General features: G+C 50.1%; 1 protein-coding gene across 2 annotated transcripts in view; it reads right to left on the bottom strand.

The window, feature by feature from the left end:
• LOC118402555 (glypican-5-like) overlaps positions 1-25,179 on the bottom strand; it is a 210,978-nt gene that overhangs the window by 138,675 nt on the left and 47,124 nt on the right. For both annotated transcript variants that reach the window (XM_052477055.1, XM_052477054.1), the window contains exon 3: positions 7,567-8,270. In XM_052477055.1, the coding sequence (XP_052333015.1) occupies positions 7,567-8,270 (704 nt within the window). The remainder of the gene's footprint in view (positions 1-7,566; positions 8,271-25,179) is intronic.

Below are 25,179 nucleotides of genomic sequence, written 5' to 3' on the forward strand. Positions count from 1 at the left end.
GTTATTGTGTGTAGGCCTGTGACACAACGTCTCAAGGCGTTGTATAGGTAGGTGTACATCATCAGACTGAAGTGTATGGCATGGAAGAGCACGAGAAAATAATGTCTGATATGCTCCCAAATGTGATTTACTGGAAAGAAAGAGGCCATGATGGACTAAGAATGGTACATGTAGAGTACAGCCCGCAACCCCAAATGACCCCTTGGGGTTTCCTCCATTCGGGCCTGTGGCCTGGATGTCTCCACACACTTCTCCTAGGAGACAGCTTTCTGTTCCATCTTTACCCGCTTTCCCCATCTCTCTTGCCACAACCAACACTCGTGACTTCTCTCCCGCTCTTCTTCCTCCTCTCTGTCTCTCACTTTCTACATCTGTCCATGTCTCCCTCTCCACTTCCTCCTCTCGCTCCCGTTCTGTATCTATCCCTGTCTCTCTTCTTATTGCATACCAAGTGATGTCAGGGCTAATTAAACAGGATGAGAGACTAAGACAGCCCCTCATATACTACAGTGGACTGTCTTAGTCTCTAACTTTAACTGTCTTAGTCTCTAGCTCCAACTTTGTCACAACTTGAAGGGACACTGTTTTTCTCCGCTGTAAACCTGTAATCATTCAATTATTCACATGTGATTTTCAAAATGATATTTTACATTTTTTAAATTTAAATTTTTTAAAATACGGATGTTGCTTTGGAGTTTGTTGTTGTGTGGATTGTCATCCAATCCCACGACTGTAAACATATCTGGCCTCAACTATACACATGGCAGAGGTTCTCAGAGGATGGGATGCACTTAATGACAGAGAGACAGAGACCGAAAGAGAGAGAGACAGAGACCGGGAGAGAGAGAGAGAGAGACAAGAGAGAGAGAGAGAGAGACAGAGACAGAGACCGAGAGAGAGAGAGAGACAGAGAGAGAGACAGAGACCGAGAGACAAGAGAGAAAGAGAGAGAGAGAGAGAGAGAGAGAGAGAGAGAGAGAGACAGAGACACAGAGACAGAGACAGAGACAGAGAGACACAGAGAAACACAGAGAGAGACCGAGAGAGACACAGAGAGAGACACAGAGAGAGACACAGAGAGAGAGACAGAGACAGAGAGAGAGACAGAGACAGAGACACAGAGAGAGACACAGAGAGAGACAGAGACACAGAGAGAGACACAGAGAGACACACAGAGAGAGACACAGAGAGAGACACAGAGAGAGAGAGAGAGAGAGAGAGTTGGGAGGGGAGCGAAAGAGAGAGGGGGGAGGGAAAGAGAGGGAGGTCAATTGAGTTCATCATGCCGCTGTGTGTGATCCTGTATCTGAGGCTCACACACAACCAGGATGTACCCACTGCACTCAAAATCCCATGAATGAACTGCAATACTAAAGCAATAGGCCTATCAACATTAAAACAATGCCAGAAGCACACTAACGGTTGTTCAGTTGGCTCCTTTTTGAGGACGGTGGGGATTGTATGTTGGCATGCCAGTCTAGTGGGCACCAGATGAAGCCACAGGGCGTTGGAGAGGAGACAGAGGGAAATGAAGGGAAAGGGTCATGTAATGACAAGGATGTGACTTGGGGTTAGGACAGGTTGGCATCTACTCTCCCAGTGGCTGCTGTCTGCTATTTCAACTGAGTACAGCGTCCAATCCTTTTAGGGCTGCTTACACCTTGATGACTATTAGCCGTATCATAGTGCCTGTCTGACATTAAAAACAGCATTTGAGAAATTATGCCATTTGTGAAAATGATATACGAATTGTGAAATCCCTGCGATCCCAGTCATGGATACTTGGACTATAAAGTAATAGTGGAGCTATGATGGTTGACAATTACACTGTGTTTCCATGGTGTGTGTGTGTGTGTGTGTGTGTGTGTGTGTGTGTGTGTGAGAAGAATGCTTGTGTTGCTCAGGGGTAATGCTGCTATCAGCACATTATGAAGACCTGGAAAGAGAGACAGAGAGGAGTGGGGGGCTGATTGGAGGAGAGGAATGTTCCGTGTGTCAGAGAGCAACATCATCAGCTAATGAAGATCAGTCTTGCTGAGTTAGCAGGCAATCGTTGACGGGGATCGGCTCCCTGCCAAGGTGAAAAAGAGGTCGAGTTGTCCTTAAGTGTAACGTCCGTCGTTCGAGCGTGAGGTAGGTTACTCGTATTCTTTCATGAAAACCAGGAAAAACAAGAACGAGAAAACTAACAATACGTACAGCCTTGTAGGGCTCAACAGCAACAATACAAGAACAAGATCCCACAACATAGGTGGGAAAAAAGGCTACCTAAGTATGATTCCCAATCGGAGACAACGATAGACAGCTGCCTCTGATTGGGAACCACACTCGGCCAAACGCAAAGAAATACAAAACATAGAATGCCCACCCAAATCACACCCTGAACAAACCAAACAGAGACATAAATAGGCTCTCAGGTCAGACAGATCTAGAAACATCTCACCCTCCCAAATCCTCATCTCAACCACTAGAGGGAGAAACCACAGTCTAGAGGCAATTTAAATTTACCCCCCCCCCCCACACACACACACACACACCCCTCCACACGCAGGCACACACACACACACACACACACATAAGAAAGATCAATAACTGTGGTGTGGATGAAGCCAGCCAATGTAATGTGGTTGTCTACCTTCTCCCCCATGGTTTTAGCCTGTCTTGTCATTACTGTCTTATGGTGGAATGCTAACAGCATACTGCTGGGACTGAAGATAATGGAAACTATGGCCAGTGGGACTAGGAGAGGGATTCTATTCACTATGCTAGGGGGTCATCTTTATAGTCTAAAATAAGTGTGGGGCTGTGTGGGTGGATGGGGAGAGGACCAGGATGCCTGTCTGTCATATTTTGGAGAAGATATAAATTGAGTGGATGGGAGGGTGGCAGTTTTACTATCCTTGTGGGGACCAGAAAGGTCACTTCCTCATCTCCCCAGTCTCAATAAGAGAGGGAATGTGTAAAAAAAGTATCCCGACAACAGAGAGGGGAGAGAGAGAGAAGAGAGGGGAGAGAGCAGAGAGAGAACAGACAGGGGAGAGATCAGAGAGGAGAGAGCAGAGAAAGGAGAGAGAGAAGAGAGGGGAGAGCAGAGAGAGGGCGGAGAGAGAGCAGAGAGAGGAGAGAGAGAAGAGGGGAGAGCAGAGAGAGACAGCGGAGAGCAGAGAGAGAGAGCGGAGAGCAGAGAGAGAGAGAGGAGGGAGTGAAGAGAGGGGAGAGCAGAGAGAGAGAGGAGAGAGAGAGAGAGAGAGAGAGAGAGAAGAGAGGAGAGAGATCAGAGAGAGAGAGAGCGGAGAGAGAGCAGAGAGAGGAGAGAGGGAAGAGAGCGGAGAGAGAGCAGAGAGAGGAGAGAGAGAAGAGAGGGGAGAGATCAGAGAGAGAGAGAGCGGAGAGAGAGCAGAGAGAGGAGAGAGAGAAGAGAGAGGAGAGCAGAGAGAGAGAGCGGAGAGCAGAGAGAGAGAAGAGAGAGAAGAGAGGGGAGAGCAGAGAGAGAGAGCGGAGAGAGAGCAGAGAGAGGAGAGATCAGAGAGGAGAGAGCAGAGAGAGAGAGCAGAGAGAGGAGAGAGAGAGAGAGAGAGAGAGAGAGAGAGAGAGAGAGAGAGAGAACATACAGGGGAGAGATCAGAGAGGAGAGAGGGAAGAGAGAGAGCAGAGAGAGGAGAGAGGGAAGAGAGAGAGAGAGAGAGAGAGAGAGAGAGAGAGAGAGAGAGAGAGAGAGAGAGAGAGAGAGAAGACAGGGAGAGATCAGAGAGGAGAGAGGGAAGAGAGAAGAGAGAGAAGAGAGAGAAGAGAGAGAAGAGAGAGAAGAGAGAGAGAGAGAGAGAGAGAGAGAGAGAGAGAGAGAGAGAGAGAGAGAGAGAGAGAGAGAGAGAGAGAGAGAGAGAGAGAGAGAGAAGAGAGGGGATAACAGAGAGAGAGAGAGAGAGAGAGAGAGAGATTAGAGAGAGAGAGAGACAGAGAGGGGAAGGGTAGACACAGGAAAACCTGTCTCCCTGCAGAGGAAAGGCTGCACAACCACTGCACAACAGCAGAACCTGAGACAGAGCTGCATTTCCTGACAAAATGTAAAAAATATAAAACAATTATAGAGAGTGTCATTTCCCCAAATGTCAAACCCTTATTCAAGGTTTCAAAGACCTCTCTGATAAGAGAGCTGTGGGTTGGCAGCACACTACATTGCTGCCTGCCATAAGTTGAGGGACAGTGTCTGACAGAACAATCAACCTGCACATGTCCTCTACTGTATGCTTATTGTTGTTGTTCAATGTGTTGGTTATTTTGACCCTTGGTTATTGTTGTCCCGTTGACAAATTTGATTCTTATTATTTTCATATCCAAAGTAAGCTTTGGCAATATGTACATTGCTACGTCATCGTCATGCCAATAAAGCAAATTGAATTGAATTGAATTGTCAGAGGGGAGAGAGAGAAGAGAGAGCAGAGAGAGATTAGAGAGAGAGAGAGAAAGGGGAGAGTGAGAGAGCAGAGAGATAGAGAGAGAGAGAGCAAGTGCAGAGAGAGAAGAGAGAACAGAGGGAGAAGAGAAAGCTGAAAGACAGAGAGAGAGGGAGAGAGAGAGAGAGGAGAGAGAAGAGAGAAATTAGAGAGAGAAAGAGCAAGAGAGAGAGAGAGCCTGTGGTGTGTGAGTCAACTACTAAACAGTTTGGGATAACTTCCCAGTGTAAAACCACAGCATCACAATAATTAATTTAATAACAACTCTACATAACACACAAGTCGGCAGAAATCCCAGAGACTTAGCTACTGGTACGTCGACAGTACAGTCTAGAGTACAGTCTACAGTACACATTTACGGTACATGTCTACAGTACAGTCTACAGTATAGTCTACAGTACAGTCTATAGTACAGTCTACAGTATAGTCTACAGTACAGTCTATAGTACAGTCTACAGTACACGTCTACAGTACAGTCTATAGTACAGTCTACAGTACACGTCTACAGTACAGTCTACAGTACAGTCTACAGTACAGTCTACAGTACAGTCTACAGTACAGTCTACAGTACAGTCTACAGTACAGTCTACAGTACAGCCTACAGTATAGTCTACAGTACAGTCTACAGTACACGTCTACAGTACAGTCTACAGTACAGTCTACAGTACAGTCTATAGTACAGTCTACAGTACACGTCTACAGTACAGCCTACAGTCCAGTCTACAGTACAGCCTACAGTATAGTCTACAGTACACGTCTACAGTACAGTCTACAGTACACGTCTACAGTACAGTCTACAGTACAGTCTACAGTCCAGTCTACAGTACACGTCTACAGTACAGTCTACAGTACAGTCTACAGTCCAGTCTACAGTACACGTCTACAGTACATGTCTACAGTACATGTCTACAGTACATTCTACAGTACAGTCTACAGTACATGTCTACAGTACATGTCTACAGTCCAGTCTACAGTACAGTCTACAGTACATGTCTACAGTCCAGTCTACAGTACAGTCTACAGTACAGTCTACAGTACAGTCTACAGTACAGTCTACAGTCCAGTCTACAGTCCAGTCTACAGTCCAGTCTACAGTACAGTCTACAGTACAGTCTACAGTACAGTCTACAGTACAGTCTACAGTACAGTCTACAGTCTACAGTCCAGTCTACAGTCCAGTCTACAGTCCAGTCTACAGTCCAGTCTACAGTCCAGTCTACAGTCCAGTCTACAGTACAGTCTACAGTCCAGTCTACAGTACGAATGACTCAGGAAACATATGTGAGGGAAAAGAAAAACAAGAGTGAATCTTCCAGAAACCCCTGTACACAACGTTGTAATTGTTTTGCTTTTCACTGCAAAATGAATAGAGGTGAACAGAGGAATGTTTAGAAGAAGGGATAGAGAGATGGGGGTGATATTGAATAGTGGGAGGGGGGAGGGGAGGTGGGGTTTAAAAGGTAGTCGTGTGGTTTGGGTCTTTATAGTTGTGTTCTATAAAGACACGGGACAGTCCTTTATACAGGCCAGAGCTCTGTGCTACCCTTACAGTTCCACACGCCCTGGGTCCCCACTGTACGTAGGAACATAGTGTGTGTGAGAGGAGTGAGTGATTGTGTCTGTGTCCACTGTGTGTGTATGTGTGTGTGTGTGTGTGTGTGTGTGTGTGTGTGTGTGTGTGTGTGTGTGTGTGTGTGTGTGTGTGTGTGTGTGTGTGTGTGTGTGTGTGTGTGTGTGTGTGTGTGTGTGTGTGTGTGTGTGTGTGTGTGTGTGTGTGTGTGTGTGTGTGTGTGTGTGTGTGTGTGTGTGTGTGTGTGTGTGTGTGTGTGTGTGTGTGTGTGTGTGTGTGTGTGTGTGTGTGTGTGTGTGTGTGTGTGTGTGTGTGTGTGTGTGTGTGTGTGTGTGTGTGTGTGTGTGTGTGTGTGTGTGTGTGTGTATGTGTGTGTGTGTGTGTGTGTGTGTGTGTGTGTGTACATGTGCATATAGAGCATGCGCGTGTATCTTGTGCGTGTGTATAGAGCCGAGGACCCAAAGTCATTGTCCCCATTTGGGGCATGCCACTTTGCCAGAAACAATTTGTCCCTTCGCTGGGCTGTGTGTGTGTGTGTGTGTGAGTGCATGGATGTGTTGCCTCATGAATACCAAGCAGGCAGCCAGACCCCGGGTTCTGGGTCTGCATACTTGGACGGACCCTGCCTCTAAACCTGGCAACTCACCCACTTCACTCTCTCTCTGGGGGCAATTTAGACAGAGGCAACCCAGCATGTCCAGTTCAAGGACCTCAGCTCTTTCTCTCTGCCAGTTTCCTTCCTCTCCGCTAGTTCAGTCAAGATATCTGTAGTTCATGTCAGAGCCAGACAGGATCATATGCTCCGTCTGAATCGCAGTCTCTCCCTACTGCAACCCCAGACTCCCAATACACCACATCACAACAGACTATAGCTGTTGGCTAACACCCTCCATAGAAACTCAGTGAGGCGAAGAGAAAGAGGAAGGGAGCGAGAGAGAGACAGAGAGAGACAGAGAGTTCAGTGTATAACTAAATGTAACTCCATATGAGACCCAGTAAAGCCAGTAGTCAGACAGTAAAAGTTCCCAGTAAAGGTTGTTGGAGCAGTGTGGTATTCAGACCATAGAAAGCCAGTCTGGTCGTCTGGTGGTTCTGCTCCTGAGGGTGCAGCCAGAGACAGACTGGACATATGAATGGTGTTATAGCAACAAGATCTCCCGGACTCACTTCTTTATGCAACGTTTGTCCATGGGAGGGATAAGCGGCTACGGTAAAGGGAAAGTAGGTAAGGGTCAAGGTTGTTAAAACGGAAGAAAACTTCACTGTTAAGCATTAAAACACCACAGTTACGTTTAGGCAACCATTCCAACTGTTTAAGGATAAGGGTTAAGGTTTGGGATAAAGTTCAAACAGAACAAATGAAAACGAGTGCCGAGCACCGGGATTGAACCCGCGATCCTTGGGACCTGGACAAACGTTGAATACGGAAGTTTATCTCGCGTGACCTCGAGAGAAACGGAAGGGCTTCGCTTCCATCCCACCTAGCCTCATTCACGTAAAACCACTCAGCTAACACCGTCGGGGGTGTGTGCTTCTACTCACCGTAGCGGTCAGCGTGGGCCCATGGAGCTGAGCGTGTAGTATGGCCTCATTCACGCGCCCCCTGACTCCAAGCAGGGCCAGTTCCAGGCTGTGTTGTCCGGCCACAGCATTGGTCAGCTCCTCCAGAGCCACCACATACCGCCGCCACGGCCCGTCCAGCTCGGCCACGCTCGCCAAGCACCCGCGCATCACGTTCAGGCAGTAGCCCACGCACGGCTTGATCAGCGTCAGCCCACGGCAGTGCGAGCAGTACTGCATCTTGGTCAAGCCACGTAAACACTCTTTGGTGAAGGAAACGTGTTCGGTGGCGTTCATGACCTCGGTGCCCTCGGCGAGGGCCAGGGATAAGGCTCGCCCGGCGCCCAGGGTGCGCCCCAATTCCTGAGCGAGCATTTCGGGGTGAGGGCCGAATGGGTTGACGTCCTGCCGTGTGGCGCGGAGACACTCGCCCCGCTCGCCGGACAAACCACCCTGGACGCCCACGCCCGGGTTGACCAGGCGCCCGTAGACGAGCGGGAAGAGGTTGTCGTGGAAACGGGCCACGGCAGCTTCGAGGGAGAGGTTGTGTCCGCGGATGTAGAGGGAGAGGGAGGAGAACAGGGCGTTGACATGGGGGAGGGCCTCCCGGGAGAGGGGCGAGTATGTGTCCTCTAGCAGGGAGGATAGGTGGCCCTGGGAGAAGGAGAGCAGGTACTGGAAGGTGTCTGGAGGGAGGGGAGGGGGAAGAAGGGGAGGGAGAAAGGGGGGGAGAAGACATCAGGGCCTGGTTACAATTACGTTCATAAAATAATGACAAAACAGAGTATTTAGGCAGTGTAGTGTACAGCGCATTCAGAAAGTATTCAGACCCCTTAAATTTTTCCACATTTTGTTACATTACAGCCTTATTCTAAAATTGATGTAATTGTTTCTTTCCTTCATCAATCTACACACCCCATAATGACAAAACAAAAAGTTTTTTTTTTTTGCAAATGTAAATATTCTTAAAGTATTCAGACCCTTTACTCGGTACTTCTCAATTACATCCTCAAGTCTTCTTGGGTATGACGCTACAAGCTCGGCACACCTGTCATTATGGGGTGTGTATCTCTCTCTCTCTCTCTCTCTCTCTCTCTCTCTCTCTCTCTCTCTCTCTCTCTCTCTCTCTCTCTCTCTCTCTCTCTCTCTCTCTCTCTCTCTCTCTCGAAACTGAGACGGGAGACGCGGTGCCAACCCAACACATGTAAACACACACACACTCGCAAAATATGACATAAAGATACTAAACACACTTTAAAGTAGATTTGTTGTAGCAGAAACACACAAAACACACATACAGTCCAGTTCTCAATATCTTGTTAATGTTTGTATGTGCTTGCATGTTTGTGTGTGCGCAATCAGACACCTGCCAAGCCAGTACCCACCCACACACACAGGGAGTGAAACCGAACAACAGTCATCTCTCCCAGTCAACAGCTGCATAACCTAATACCAGTGTGCTGTGCTGTTAGGGACATCCCACCAGGGACTCTCCACTCTACGGCCCTAGAAAACCACAATGCTAAATTTCTAATGTTCCACCGCAATGCATAATCACCACAGCAGCTCTGTGCACAATCAAACAGTCACATATACAAGCACGAACACACACATCAGGCGTTGGCGTTTGGTGTGTGTGTGTGTTTCTCGAACATCGAGCTTCCAATGAGTCATATTCTGTCTCTGGTTTAACAGCCACAGTGAGGTGACCAGATAGACAGTTGAGGTCGTGTGAATGTGACTGACAGACAGGCAGGGCTGCGTCTGTCACTGTGCCCGATCAGGAAGACTAGTCACTGTGCCCGATCAGGAAGACTAATAAAGTTCAAAGTCAAAGGTGAGGGGGCCGGGGATAATAGTCAAACAATACATCGTTGGGATAGAGAGGGGTGGAGAGAAAGAATGTGAGAGTGGGGGGCAGAGAGGGGATGAAAAGGGTAGAGGAAGAAAGAGAAGCAGAGCGAGAGAATGAGAGAGACGTCTAAATCACAAGACAGCTAGAGAAAGAGGGAGAGAGAGAATAATTCAACAGAGGGACAGAGAGAAAACGACAGGGAAAAAGATTGATGAAACAGAGGAAGGGATCGAGAGAAAAAGCTGAGAGAGAAACTCTCTGTAACCAGCTCAAAGCCTCCCCTCCCCAGCCCTGTTGAGTTGAGCTGCAGCAGCAGTAACCAGCTCAAAGCCTCCCCTCCCCAGCCCTGTTGAGTTGAGCTGCAGCAGCAGTAACCAGCTCAAAGCCTCCCCTCCCCAGCCCTGTTGAGCTGCAGTGGCAGTAACCAGCTCAAAGCCTCCCCTCCCCAGCCCTGTTGAGTTGAGCTGCAGCAGCAGTAACCAGCTCAAAGCCTCCCCTCCCCAGCCCTGTTGAGTTGAGCTGCAGCAGCAGTAACCAGCTCAAAGCCTCCCCTCCCCAGCCCTGTTGAGCTGCAGTGGCAGTAACCAGCTCAAAGCCTCCCCTCCCCAGCCCTGTTGAGTTGAGCTGCAGTGGCAGTGTCAGTATGTTACAGGCTGCTTGGCCTGGCCAGCGGGATGAAAACCACAGGGCACTCAGCTCCACTACGTGCCAGCAGGGTTGGGTTACGGTGTTACAGAGCTGTAGTCTTCAGGAGGCAGGAACCCGCAATGACACAGACCCTCAGTCAAACAGCTCAAAGCAGGGCTAGATAGACAGGGAGGCAGGGACCAGCCATGACACAGACCCTCAGTCAAACAGCTCAAAGCAGGGCTAGATAGGCAGGGACCAGCCATGACACAGACCCTCAGTCAAACAGCTCAAAGCAGGGCTAGATAGACAGGGACCCGCCATGACACAGACCCTCAGTCAAACAGCTCAAAGCAGGGCTAGATAGACAGGGAGGCAGGGACCCGCCATGACACAGACCCTCAGTCAAACAGCTCAAAGCAGGGCTAGATAGACAGGGAGGCAGGGACCCGCCATGACACAGACCCTCAGTCAAACAGCTCAAAGCAGGGCTAGATAGACAGGGAGGCAGGGACCAGCCATGACACAGACCCTCAGTCAAACAGCTCAAAGCAGGGCTAGATAGACAGGGAGGCAGGCCGACCCAGGAAAATAGGAACATGCTAGTTCACCAAGCAATGATGTGCAAGCTTTTGTTCTGGTAGTGATACCCTTCAGCTAATCAAGGTCCTGATGATTGCTAGTTCAATCGGGAGTGTTAGTGCTGGTTTGAAACAAAAACCTGCAGCCTGCTCGCAACATGCCCACCAAGGTAAGGTTGTAGCAAGATGACCTGGTAAGAACTGAACAATCTATCACTAGCTGATCTATATAAAAAAAAGTACAATTCACGACCACTCTCTCGGGAGCCAATCGAGGCTACTCCCTTTCGATATTTAGGTCGACACTTTGTGGGGACATCCTGTGTTCTACTGAATTAGAGGTGCATGTTTTCATTATATCCAACCTCCGGGGGAATGAAACAAGACTAGAGAGACCAGAACGACTTCTGAACATGGAGAAAAACAACTACTGTACGAAGTGGACCTATTGAACCACACCGGGGCTGGGATACATCTGGCTTGAACAGGACCCCGGGTCCTGAACCGGTCTCTGTTTCTCCGCGGCTGTTAGCTCAAACACTTCCCTCTCAAAACACCGCTCTGGGTCAACTGTCCACCTCTCAGGCACTGCTCTGACAAAGCCCAGACGCTCTTCTTCAGTTCGTCTCTGTCGCTGTCTCTCTCTTCTAACGGATTTAGCTGTGGTCTTTGTGTTAAATCACATTGTTGATCCTCTCCTCCATCTTCTGGATCAGGGGAATATAGTTTGAAGACGATAAACCCAATACCATAAACCTAATACTTGGTGGGAACTCCACCAAGTGGTCACCACGGTCCCCACATCACGGTCGACTTGTGTTCGACCACTGTGTCCGCTGTTCTAGGACACAAACATCCCTCCCTGGGTGGCGATCATTATGACTTCACTGTCTCTCACCACAAAGACCTCTTGGGATATGGTGAAATAACTTTAAAAGTCGTAATCATCCGTTTTTATGTGAGGCCATGATTGGCGATTTGTCAAGCAGTCTTTGAGTCCTGGACACATAGCATGACCCTAGCAGACTTGTTTTGCTTCCGTACACCACAGAACTCTCGCGCCTGCATTTTTGTGGCACTCCACGGTTTACAGCAATAGGGCTCGAGCCACAACGTGTCATGAACACGATATTAAACAATGTTAAAGAGGTAGTTTAGCCCCCTTTAAAGTGAGCTAAAGGGGTGGTTTACCCCTTTAAAGGGTTGGTTGGGCAGTGAGCTAAAGGGGTGGTTTACCCCTTTAGAGGGTTGGTCGGGCAGTGAGCTAAAGGGGTGGTTTACCCCTTTAAAGGGTTGGTCAGGCAGTGAGCTAAAGGGGTGGTTGAGAACAAGGCAAGTTGAGAACAAGTTCTCATTTGCAACTGCGACCTGGCCAAGATAAAGCATAGCAGTGTGAACAGACAACACAGAGTTACACATGGAGTAAACAATTAACAAGTCAATAACACAGTAGAAAAAAAGGGGAGTCTATATACAATGTGTGCAAAAGGCATGAGGAGGTAGGGGAATAATTACAATATTGCATATTAACACTGGAGTGATAAATGATCAGATGATCATGTACAGGTAGATATTGGTGTGCAAAAGAGCAGAAAAGTAAATAATAATAATAATAATAAATGCCATTTAGCAGACGCTTTTATCCAAAGCGTGTGTGCATACATTCTACGTATGGGTGGTCCCGGGAATCGAACCCACTACCCTGGCGTTACAAGGGCCATGCTCTAAATAAAAACTGTGGGGATGAGGTAGGTGAAAATGGGTGGGCTATTTACCAATAGATTATGTACAGCTGCAGCGATCGGTTAGCTGCTCCGATAGCTGATGTTTGAAGTTGGTGAGTGAGATAAAAGTCTCCAACAATTTTTGCAATTCGTTCCAGTCACAGGCAGCAGAGTACTGGAACGAAAGGCGGCCGAATGAGGTGTTGGCTTTAGGGATGATCAGTGAGATACACCTGCTGGAGCGCGTGCTACGGCTGGGTGTTGCCATCGTGACCAGTGAACTGAGATAAGGCGGAGCTTTACCTAGCATGGCCTTGTAGATGACCTGGAGCCAGTGGGTCTGGCGACGAATATGTAGCGAGGGCCAGCCGACTGGAGCATACAAGTCGCAGTGGTGGGTAGTATAAGGTGCTTTAGTGACAAAACGGATGGCACTGTGATAAACTGCATCCAGTTTGCTGAGTAGAGTGTTGGAAGCGATTTTGTAGATGACATCGCCGAAGTTGAGGATCGGTAGGATAGTCAGTTTTACTAGGGTAAGCTTGGCAGCGTGAGTGAAGGAGGCTTTGTTGCGGAATAGAAAGCCGACTCTTGATTTGATTTTCGATTGGAGATGTTTGATATGGGTCTGGAAGGAGAGTTTGCAGTCTAGCCAGACACCTAGGTACACCAAGGTCGGAACCATCCAGTGTGGTGATGCTAGTCGGGCATGCGGGTGCAGGCAGCGATCGGTTGAAAAGCATGCATTTGGTTTTACTAGCGTTTAAGAGCAGTTGGAGGCCACGGAAGGAGTGTTGTATGGCATTGAAGCTCGTTTGGAGGTTAGATAGCACAGTGTCCAATGACGGGCCGAAAGTATAGAGAATGGTGTCGTCTGCGTAGAGGTGGATCAGGGAATCGCGCGCAGCAAGACCAACATCATTGATATATACAGAGAAAAGAGTCGGCCCGAGAATTGAACCCTGTGGCACCCCCATAGAGACTGCCAGAGGACCGGACAGCATGCCCTCCGATTTGACACACTGAACTCTGTCTGCAAAGTAATTGGTGAACCAGGCAAGGCAGTCATCCGAAAAACCGAGGCTACTGAGTCTGCCGATAAGAATATGGTGATTGACAGAGTCGAAAGCCTTGGCATGGTCGATAAAGACGGCTGCACAGTACTGTCTTTTATCGATGGCGGTTATGATGTCGTTTAGTACCTTGAGTGTGGCTGAGGTGCACCCGTGACCGGCTCGGAAACCAGATTACATAGCGGAGAAGGTACGGTGGGATTCGAGATGGTCAGTGACCTGTTTGTTGACTTGGCTTTCGAAGACCTTAGATAGGCAGGGCAGAATGGATATAGGTCTGTAACAGTTTGGGTCCAGGGTGTCTCCCCCTTTGAAGAGGGGGATGACTGCAGCAGCTTTCCAATCCTTGGGGATCTCAGACGATATGAAAGAGAGGTTGAACAGGCTGGTAATAGGGGTTGCGACAATGGCGGCGGATAGTTTCAGAAATAGAGGGTCCAGATTGTCAAGCCCAGCTGATTTATACGGGTCCAGGTTTTGCAGCTCTTTCAGAACATCTGTTATCTGGATTTGGGTAAAGGAGAACCTGGAGAGGCTTGGGCGAGGAGCTGCGGGGGGGGCGGAGCTGTTGGCCGAGGTAGGAGTGGCCAGGCGGAAGGCATGGCCAGCCGTTGAGAAATGCTTGTTGAAGTTTTCGATAATCATGGATTTGTCGGTGGTGACCGTGTTCCCTAGCCTCAGTGCAGTGGGCAGCTGGGAGGACGTGCTCTTGTTCTCCATGGACTTCACAGTGTCCCAGAACTTTTTGGAGTTGGAGCTACAGGATGCAAACTTCTGCCTGAAGAAGCTGGCCTTAGCTTTCCTGACTGACTGCGTGTATTGGTTCCTGACTTCCCTGAACAGTTGCATATCGCGGGGACTGTTCGATGCTATTGCAGTCCGCCACAGGATGTTTTTGTGCTGGTCGAGGGCAGTCAGGTCTGGAGTGAACCAAGGGCTGTATCTGTTCTTAGTTCTGCATTTTTTGAACGGAGCATGCTTATCTAAAATGGTGAGGAAGTTACTCTTAAAGAATGACCAGGCATCCTCAACTGACGGGATGAGGTCAATGTCCTTCCAGGATACCCGGGCCAGGTCGATTAGAAAGGCCTGCTCACAGAAGTGTTTTAGGGAACGTTTGACAGTGATGAGGGGTGGTCGTTTGACTGCGGCACCGTAGCGGATACAGGCAATGAGGCAGTGGTCGCTGAGATCCTGGTTGAAGACAGAGGAGGTGTATTTGGAGGGCCAGTTGGTCAGGATGATGTCTATGAGGGTGCCCTTGCTTACAGAGTTAGGGTTGTACCTGGTGGGTTCCTTGATGATTTGTGTGAGATTGAGGGCATCTAGCTTAGATTGTAGGACTGCCGGGGTGTTAAGCATATCCCAGTTTAGGTCACCTAACAGAACAAACTCTGAAGCTAGATGGGGGGCAATCAATTCACAAATGGTGTCCAGGGCACAGCTGGGAGCTGAGGGGGGTCGGTAGCAGGCGTCAACAGTGAGAGACTTATTTCTGGAGAGAGTAATTTTCAGAAGTAGTAGTTCGAACTGTTTGGGTATGGACCTGGAAAGTATGACATTACTTTGCAGGCTATCTCTGCAGTAGACTGCAACTCCTCCCCCTTTGGCAGTTCTATCTTGACGGAAGATGTTATAGTTGGGTATGGAAATCTCTGAATTTTTGGTGGCCTTCCTGAGCCAGGATTCAGACACGGCAAGGACATCAGGGTTAGCAGAGTGTGCTAAAGCAGTGAGTAAAACAAACTTAGGGAGGAGGCTTCTGATGTTGACGTGCATGAAACCAAGTCAACAAATGAGGGTGCCTGGGGACATGCAGGGCCTGGGTTTACCTCCACATCACCCACGGAACAGAGAAGGAGTAGTATGAGGGTGCGGCTAAAGGCTATCAAAACTGGTCACCTAGAGCGTTGGGGACAGAGAATAAGAGGAGCAGGTTTCTGGGCATGGTAGAATATTTTCAGGGCATAATGCGCAGACAGGGGTATGGTGGGGTGCGGGTACGGCGGAGGTAAGCCCAGGCACTGGGTGATGATGAGAGAGGTTTTATCTCTGGACACGCTGGTTGTAATGGGTGAGGTCACCGCATATGTGGGAGGTGGGACAAAGGAGGTATCAGGGGTATGAGGAGTGGGACTAGGGGCTCCACTGTGAACTAAAACAATGATAACTAACCTGAGCAACAGTATACAAGGCATATTGACATTTGAGAGAGACATACAGCGAGGCATACAGTAATCACAGGTGTTGAATTGGGAAAGCTAGCTAAAACAGTGGGTGAGACAACAGCTAATCAGCTAGCATAACAACAGCAGGTAAAATGGCATTGACTAGGCAACGGGGCCGACAGATAAATCAAACAAGCAGAATGGAGTACCGTGATTAATGGACAGTCCAGCGTGCATCAGCTATGTAGCCAAGTGATCAGAGTCCAGGGGCAGCGGTGGATGGGGCAGGGGGGCTGGACTGGCGAGTGTTATCCAGGTTAAAAAAAACTAACAATGACTAAGTAGCTTGTAGCTAGTTAGCTGGTTCGCTTCTGGAGGTTCTTGAGTGTGTTCTAAAAATTAAAAATAATAGCGATTCCGTATCACATTGGGTGAGGCAGGTTTCCGGAAGGTATAAACAAATTTTAAAAATCGGGAAGAGATAGAAAGTACCTATGGGCCACTGCGATGCAGACGGTTAGCAGGCCTGTGCTAACAAGCTAACAGATTAGCAGGCCGGGGTAAACAAGGTAGTAGTTAGCGGACCTGGGCTAAACAAGCTAGCAGTTAGCATGCCGAATTAGCAAGCAAGGAGATAGCGAGGGCTAGAGAGTTAGCCTTTGGAGGACGTCGCGTTGGGGTGAGTCTGTTTATTCCTCTTCATGCAGTGACATCGATAGACCGGTCGTGGATCCGGGTATAGAAGCCCAGGAGTATGCTAGGAACACAGGAGCTCTGGCCGGGCTAGCTTCAAGCTACGTGGGTGGAAACGCTAGCCAGGAGTAAACAACCAGGGTTGCGGTTTAGCTCGATAGCTAGTTGTGAAGATCCAGCTGAAAAAAATGTTCCGTTTGCGGAGGGAATCCGGGGATAAAAAATAAATAGGTCCGTTATGCTCTGGTTAGCGTTGCGTTGTTCGAACTGGAGAGAGCTTTCCGAGCTAAAGGTTAGCTGATGACCGGTTAGCTGAAGACCGCTAGCATAGCTGGTGGTTAGCTGGCTAACTTCAGTTGAGGGGTTCCGATTCCGAAGTAAATATAAATACTTTAGGAAAAGTAGCTACATTGGGTGAGGCGGATTGCAGGAGAGTATTTGGAAGCTTAGGTTTAGCAAAATGTTTTTAAAGATATGCGAAGACAAATATCTAAAACGAAAAAGAGACGATATTTACAGATATTTACAGAGAGACGATACGACAGGACGACTTACTGCTACGCCATCTTGGATGTGAACAGGGTGGTTTACCCCTTTAGAGGGTTGGTCGGGCAGTGAGCTAAAGGGGTGGTTTACCCCTTTAAAGGTTTGTTCAGGCAGTGAGCTAAAGGGGTGGTTTACCCCTTTAAAGGGTTGGCTGGGCAGTGAGCTAAAGGGGTGGTTTACCCCTTTAAAGGGTTGGCTGGGCAGTGAGCTAAAGGGGTGGTTTACCCCTTTAAAGGGTTGGTGGGCAGTGAGCTAAAGGGGTGGTTTACCCCTTTAGAGGATTGGTCGGGCAGTGAGTTAAAGGGGTGGTTTACATCTTTAAAGGGTTGGTCGGGCAGTGAGTTAAAGGGGTGGTTCCACATTGAGTGCATATGAAGGAGACTGCCACAAACAGAGTTCATATTTATGGCGTTGCAATGAGACAGCGTCTTATACCAGCGCTGGCCTCGCCAAGCCTCTTATAAACAACTCCACTTTATTCACTGCTAGAGCTATTTCCTACTTTCTATTCTGCCCAGCGACCAAGGGCTTTTTCTGAGGTAATAACGCCTAAAGTGTTGTGGCTTGTACTCTGCAGTGCAGCCACAATAACAAATGGGTCAAAATAACCACAGTCAGTGGCAGTGAGTTGTATGGGTTTTGACCACAACTATGGCATCCCTCCCCCAGTGTGGCGCGGAGCTCCGAGCCACTTCCCCAACGGGAGCAGACCTGTCTGGGGGAACAGAAGAGGGGAGCGAGGGGGAAGATCCAGGGCCAGACCTTCATGGTAGGGGTGCCAGCCCGACCCTCAGCCCAGACACGTGGCACCACAGATCTCTCTGTGTGTGTGCTTGTGTGTGTGCGTGTGTGTGTGTGTGTGCGTGCGTGCGTGTGTGTATATGTGTGTGTGTGTGTGTGCATGTGTGCGTGTGTGCGTGTGTGCGTGTGTGCATGTGTATGTGTGTGTGTGTGCGCGTGTGCTCGTGTGTGTGTGCTCGTGTGTGCTCGTGTGTGCTCGTATGTGCTCGTGCGTGTGTGTGTGCGTGTATGCGTGTGTGCGTGTGCGTGTGCGTGTGCGTGTGTGTGTGTGTACCTACATGATCTCACACGCGTCCATGTGTGCATGTGCCAACATGGTGGGAGGAGCTATAGGGGGACGGGCTCATTGTAACGGCTGCAATAGAATCAATGTAACAGAGTCAAAAGCAGTTTCCATATGTTTGATCTGTTTATACCGTTCTATTCATTCCATTCCAGCCATTACAATGAGCCGTCCTCCCACCAGCCTCCACTGGTGTACAGCTAAGCCTGCATGACTGTGTGTGGGAGTCGGTGGGGGCAGTACTGTGATAACGAGGAAGGAGACACTAGGAGACACTAGTCTTTTCCCAGCACTCATTCTATCTAGGGGTGCATCCCAAATGGCACCCTATTCCCTATACTGTACATGACCCTAAAGGCCCTGGTCAATGGTAGTGCACTAAATCGGGAATAGGGTTCCATTTGGCACCCAGCCTGTCCTGCCAACCCACCTACTCAGCAAAAGCCGTGGCTAGAAATAGGTCAATGAATAAACACGTTAATATGTGACGGTTAGGGAGATAACAGAACAACAATATGATGATTATCAACAGCCACAACGACTGTCCGCCCACTTACACATGCAGTGCTGAGAGGAGGGTGGTGACATGATCAAAGGGCTTTGTGGGGGAGAGGGATGAGCAGAGGGACGAGGGATGTGGGAGGGGAGGGGTAGGTAAGAGGTTGGGACATTCCACTGAGGGAGAGACCACTGTGAGGGTCGTCTGTAACGTATGACGTAAGACGACAGGCACCCACCGTCAGGGTCATGGCTTTGGCCTCATGGCATGATTGGTGGCATGGCACAAGGTCAAAGTGTCCTCAATTACTCTTCATAGTCCATCTCTGGTAGTGTGGTGTCACTCTGCTGACAGGGTAGGATCTGACAGGGTAGGATCTGAACAGGAGGCAGACTGCGAAGAAAAAACTTTGCACAACTTGGACAAGCTCTACTCTGGAAATGTAGACATTAAGAAGGCCTTGTAGAAAGTCAGGTAACACAATACTGCACTCTAACTTTATGAAGGCTGTTATAGCCACGTCAAAACATTGTCGCTGTAGGTCATAACCCTTTATGACAAACAGCCTGGTTGTGTCATATCCTAACTGTAAGATGTGACAAGAGGCTAGCTAGCAGACTGGCTGGCTCGGTACAACGCTAGCAGGGAGTGGACACTACTAACCCAGGGAGGGCGAGCACAGTACAGGGACAGGCTGGCATCAGAGCACTGCCTGGTCTCCAGAAAGAGTGTGTGTGTGTGTGTGTGTGTGTGTGTGTGTGTGTGTGTGTGTGTGTGTGTGTGTGTGTGTGTGTGTGTGTGTGTGTGTGTGTGTGTGTGTGTGTGTGTGTGTGTGTGTGTGTGTGTGTGTGTGTGTGTGTGTGTGTGTGTGTGTGTGAGTGAGAGAGAGAAAGGAGAGAAGAGTAGAAGGAAAGGATGAACACCGTGTGGCATGGCCCAGGTAGATCAGTTACACAGAACAGTCAAGCGGACGAGTTTGAAGTAGCGAAAGCCTGTCACTTCGTTGAGATGAAAAGAAAGTGACAAAACCTAACGGAGGAGTCCCCACTCGTTCATACAGGTGTGTAACCCTTTTCATTTTGTCAAAATATATTACAACCAAAATTCCAACAGTGTTTCCCTTTTTGTCATCGCAACGATGTTGATTAAGCTAGGTGTTGTAGACGAAACACACTGACAGATGAACTAGTAGCTGATGTATCCCTTCAGTCATCTTAGGTTCACTGAAGTCACTGTAGTTGACCTGATCAGTCCACCTGCTTATGAGACAGATAGAGAGAGGCAGAGAGAGGCAGAGAGAGGCAGAGAGAGGCAGAGAGAGGCAGGCAGGCAGGCAGGCAGGCAGGCAGGCAGGCAGGCAGGCAGGCAGGCAGGCAGGCAGGCAGAGGCAGGCAGGCAGGCAGGCAGGCAGGCAGGCAGGCAGGCAGGCAGGCAGGCAGGCAGGCAGGCAGGCAGGCAGGCAGGCAGGCAGACAGACAGACAGACAGACAGACAGACAGACAGACAGACAGACAGACAGACAGACAGACAGACAGACAGACAGACAGACAGACAGAGGCAGACAGAGGCAGACAGAGGCAGACAGAGGCAGACAGAGGCAGACAGAGAGAGAGAGAGAGAGAGAGAGAGAGACAGACAGAGACAGAGAGACAGATAGAGACAGAGACAGAGACAGAGACAGAGACAGATAGAGACAGAGACAGATAGACAGAGACAGATAGACAGAGACAGAGAGAGACAGAGAGAGACAGAGACAGAGACAGAGACAGATAGAGACAGAGACAGATAGACAGAGACAGAGACAGAGACAGAGACAGATAGAGACAGAGAGAGACAGACATTATAATCCACCCTGGATGCCACTAAAACCACCAAACATCCCGCCACACACACCAACATGGGGGACGAATAACTGGGGTTTTCCATCTCTCTCACTTTCTCTCTCTCCGGAGCGGAACGAGGGAATGACCAGATGCATAAAGCAGGCCGGGGGGACTCTTTAACGGCACGGTCGGAGTCACAGAGGGGAGAGGGAGGAGGAGGAATGACACAAGGCTTAATGTAATGGGGGAAGTGAGTGGGTTTGGATGGGGGAAGAGAGCGATGGGGACAGGGGAGAAAGACAGGACGTGAGAGAGGGGGAGAAATGTGGGAGAGGGAGGGGTTAGAGTGGGGAGAAGGGGGCAGAGGGATGAGCGCAAGGGAGAGGGGTGAGAGCAGGGGAGAGAGAGGAAGAGAGAGGGGTGAGGGGTAGAGAGAGTGGGCCAACTCCCGGGCCTACCAACTGAGACAGAGTTGAGGTAATGATGTGACTCACTACCCTTAGTTATACTGGCCACACACACACAAATACACGTGAAAGCACACACACATACACACGCATGCAAAGGCATTAATGCATACATACACACACACCCTGCGAGTGGACCGTGTGAAAGTCACTCGAACAACACTCTGGAGACAGAGGCACTCCCTTCCACCTTCTAGAGAACTGCCTCTGAACAGCTCTCTCCACTGACGTCCGCTACTGGCCAGACATCTCTCCTTCTTTCTTTTCTTTTCTAATTCAGTCATTCTTTACTGACGTCCGCGGTTGGCCAGCCACCTCTCTCACTCTCTCTCTCCCTCTCTCTCTGCTATAAGCTGCCTCCCAATCTCTCGTTCGCTCTCCTTCCTCTCTCTTTTTCTGTATGGCCGGCTCTCTAGCTCTCCCTACTTCTCTCTATTTCCTACCTGTCTCGCTCTCCGTACATTCTGCTCTCCATCTCTCCCTCTTTCGCTCCATCTCTCCCTCTTTCGCTCCATCTCTCCCTCTTTCGCTCCATCTCTCTCCCTTTCTCTCTCTCTCAGTGTTCCATGTCCACATAGATGGAGGTTCACAGTCCCAACTGAGGGAATTCGGTCAATTTAATGTGATGTTAATGACTCTGGGCCGGATCATGCCTGACACTGATTGATTATCCATCTCCGGGATGGGGATTGAGTGTGACCCCAGATTCCAGTACACATACAGACACTTCCAGACAACACCTCTCCCTGCTCAGACATCCTGGCCATTCTTTATATAACCCCCGACTCTGACCCTTTTCTCTTCTCATAGTGTTCACACCAGTCTCTCCTCTCCCTGGCTCCTGACAGAAAGGACAGGAAATGCACAGGGACTGGTGGGAATAACTGGGAGAATGAATGTGAATGACGGCACCAAAGTTCTGTCCTGCTGGACACGGGAAGAGAACTGGTCTCAGATATGTTTGTGCTCTTACTTGCCATTGGCGTGACAATGACCATAGGAGTTGGCAAGAACTGATCTGGGACCAGGCTCCAGGAAGAGGCCGAGCCGGACTAATTAAGTACAGGATGACTCTCATCAATGGGACGGACAATCGAGAGCATCGAGAGATCAGATAATGGGAAGGGATGAGAGGAGAGGGAGAAGTGGGGGATGAGAGGAGGGTGAGCTTCAGGGATGTGACCTTCTCCTGATTAATCAGGAAATTCCTCCTGATCGTTATCTATTTCCTAGATCATTAGAATTGTGAAATTGAAAAGATGTGTATGTTTTCAGTCTGATGTACACTGTTGTGCTTCCCCTAATACTCCTGGGTGGATATGGAGGGGAGAGGCCACCCACACATACATATATTTCACACATGACTAAGTGGCTTTGGATAAAAGTGTAGAATAGAGTATAATATTATATAATATCGAGAGGAAGGGAAACATGGAGAGATGGAGAGGTATGGCGGGATGGGAGGAGCTGGAGAGGTGTGGCGGGGATGAGAGGAGGTGGAGCGGGATGGGAGGAGGTGGAGAGGTGTGGTGGGGATGGGAGGAGGTGGAGAGGTGTGGCGGGGATGGGAGGAGGTGGAGAGGTGTGGTGGGGTGGAGAGGTGTGGTGGGGATGGGAGGAGGTGGAGAGGTGTGGTGGGGATGGGAGGAGGTGGAGAGGTGTGGTGGGGATGGGAGGAGGTGGAGAGGTGTGGTGGGGATGGGAGGAGGTGGAGAGGTGTGGTGGGGATGGGAGGAGGTGGAGAGGTGTGGTGGGGATGGGAGGAGGTGGAGAGGTGTGGTGGGGATGGGAGGAGGTGGAGAGGTGTGGTGGGGATGGGAGGAGGTGGAGAGGTGTGGTGGGGATGGGAGGAGGTGGAGAGGTGTGGTGGGGATGGGAGGAGGTGGAGGGAGGAGGTGGAGAGGTGTGGCGGGGATGGGAGGAGCTGGAGAGGTGTGGCGGGGATGGGAGGAGGTGGAGAGGTGGGTGGGGATGGGAGGAGGTGGAGGTGTGGTGGGGATGGGAGGAGGTGGGAGGTGTGGTGGGGAGGGAGGAGGTGGAGAGGTGTGGCGGGGATGGGAGGAGGTGGAGAGGTGTGGTGGGGATGGGAGGGAGGAGGTGGAGAGGTGTGGCGGGGATGGGAGGAGGTGGAGAGGTGTGGTGGGGATGGGAGGAGGTGGAGAGGTGTGGCGGGGATGGGAGGAGGTGGAGAGGTGTGGTGGGGATGGGAGGAGGTGGAGAGGTGTGGGTGGGAGGAGGTGGTGGGGATGGGAGGGAGAGGTGGATGGGAGGTGGAGAGGTGTGGTGGGGATGGGAGGAGGTGGAGAGGTGTGGTGGGGATGGGAGGTGTGTGGGGGGATGGGAGGAGGTGGAGAGGTGTGGTGGGGATGGGAGGAGGTGGAGGTGGTGTGGTGGGGATGGGAGGGGAGGGGAGGAGGTGGAGGGTGTGGCGGGGATGGGAGGAGGTGGAGATGGGAGGAGGTGGAGAGGTGTGGTGGGGATGGGAGGAGGTGGAGAGGTGTGGTGGGGATGGGAGGAGGTGGAGAGGTGTGGTGGGGATGGGAGGAGGTGGAGAGGTGGATGGGAGGAGGTGGAGAGGTGGCGGGGATGGGAGGAGGTGGAGAGGTGTGGTGGGGATGGGAGGAGGTGGAGAGGTGGGTGGGGATGGGGGAGGTGGAGAGGTGGGGGGATGGGGATGGGAGGAGGTGGAGAGGTGTGGTGGGGATGGGAGGAGGTGGAGAGGTGTGGTGGGGATGGGAGGAGGTGGAGAGGTGTGGTGGGGATGGGAGGAGGTGGAGAGGTGTGGTGGGGATGGGAGGAGGTGGAGAGGTGTGGTGGGGATGGGAGGAGGTGGAGAGGTGTGGTGGAGATAACAGTGGACAATAGAATCCTGAGATTTTATTCTATCCTATTCTACTCAACTCTGTTCTAAGTGTGAATGGGACAGAGTGTTTTTCTAGGCCCTTCACTAAGTCATGCCTGGCTGGAGAGAGCAGAACAATTGGCCTGCTGGGCGGTTGCTGAGCACGACTGGAGGCACAACAGAATAACAATGATGAGAAACATTAAAAGAGGGGGATCGGGGAGCGAGCAAGAGGAGGGAAAATAATTTGTCTTACAGTTTTGCTTTGCAGTGTGCCAATCTTGGCTGCGGCAGTGTCTTTGAGACGTGAGGTTTCCCGTCGCGCCAGGGAGAGCAGCTGGCATGATGCCTGCCTCGCCCAGCCAGGCCTGATACAGCTTGGTCTCGTTATAGGGAGGCAAGGATCTGACTAAGCAGGGGGGTATAGAGTGAGTGTGTTGGGGGCATAGGGTTTGTGTGTGTGTGTGTGTGTGTGTGTGTGTGTGTGTGTGTGTGTGTGTGTGTGTGTGTGTGTGTGTGTGTGTGTGTGTGTGTGTGTGTGTGTGTGTGTGTGTGTGTGTGTGTGTGTGTGTAGGGGGTTACCAGTGGCAACTGCAGTGCCACACAGCACTGAACTCAGTAGCAGTAACTTACAATGCCCCCAGCCTGGCTGACACGACCCATGTGGCTCACAGGGCAGGGAGAACCGTGGCCACACTGGTCCGGAAAAGAGGCCGTTTGTTAATGCATTATTCACTCAGAAATTGTGCAACGGATTTGATTGGTTCTCTCAAATGTTTGGATAAGAAGTTGAAGGGGGTTGGGCTCGGGGTCTGTGTGTAGCTGTGTGTGGGGGTGTTTGAGTGAGAAAGGCGAGCCAACAAGTAAAAGCACAACCCCCTTCATTATCGATGCATTGTGCCGACAACATCAAAGAGCCAATCCAGACACTGAAGTCAAGAGGACTTAGTGAGTAAAGGCATCAGCATGCTTCAGTTCGGCTGGCGTCTAGCTGCAGAAACAGAAATGTCACAAAATGTAGTCATAATATATGCATCAACTCTTCTGAACTGTTTTGGCTGGGAAGCACACAGACGCCTTTAGTTGTTAGTCAGACTTAGTCGGTTGTGCAAACACTCTGAGAATAATAATAACATGAGATGGGCGCACAACACACACCTCACCTTCCTTCCCTCCCTCCTCCCCTTCGCTCTCACTCCCTAACTCACTCCCTATAGGCAGGCACTCTCCCTCTATCTCCCATATTGCTGAGTTTTCACACGTTCTCAGTGAGGTGAGAGGGGAATGAAAACGAGAGGTAATTGTGAAGGGCTTTAGTGAAATTGTATGATGGGGAGAAGCTTTCAGCTTTCCCTCTATCATCCTCTCTCACTCTTTGTTCTTTCCCTCATCCCTCTGTTCTCTAGGGGGAGTCTTCCCTCTCTCTTTGGGGAAGGCATCCTTCCCTGTGGTGTCAATTTGTCACACACACACACACACACACACACACACACACACACACACACACACACACACACACACACACACACACACACACACACACACACACACACACACACACACACACACACACACACACACACACACACACACACACACACACACACACACAC

The sequence above is a fragment of the Oncorhynchus keta genome, chromosome 23 (genome assembly GCF_023373465.1).
Source record: "Oncorhynchus keta strain PuntledgeMale-10-30-2019 chromosome 23, Oket_V2, whole genome shotgun sequence".
Classification (NCBI taxonomy): Eukaryota; Metazoa; Chordata; class Actinopteri; order Salmoniformes; family Salmonidae; genus Oncorhynchus; species Oncorhynchus keta.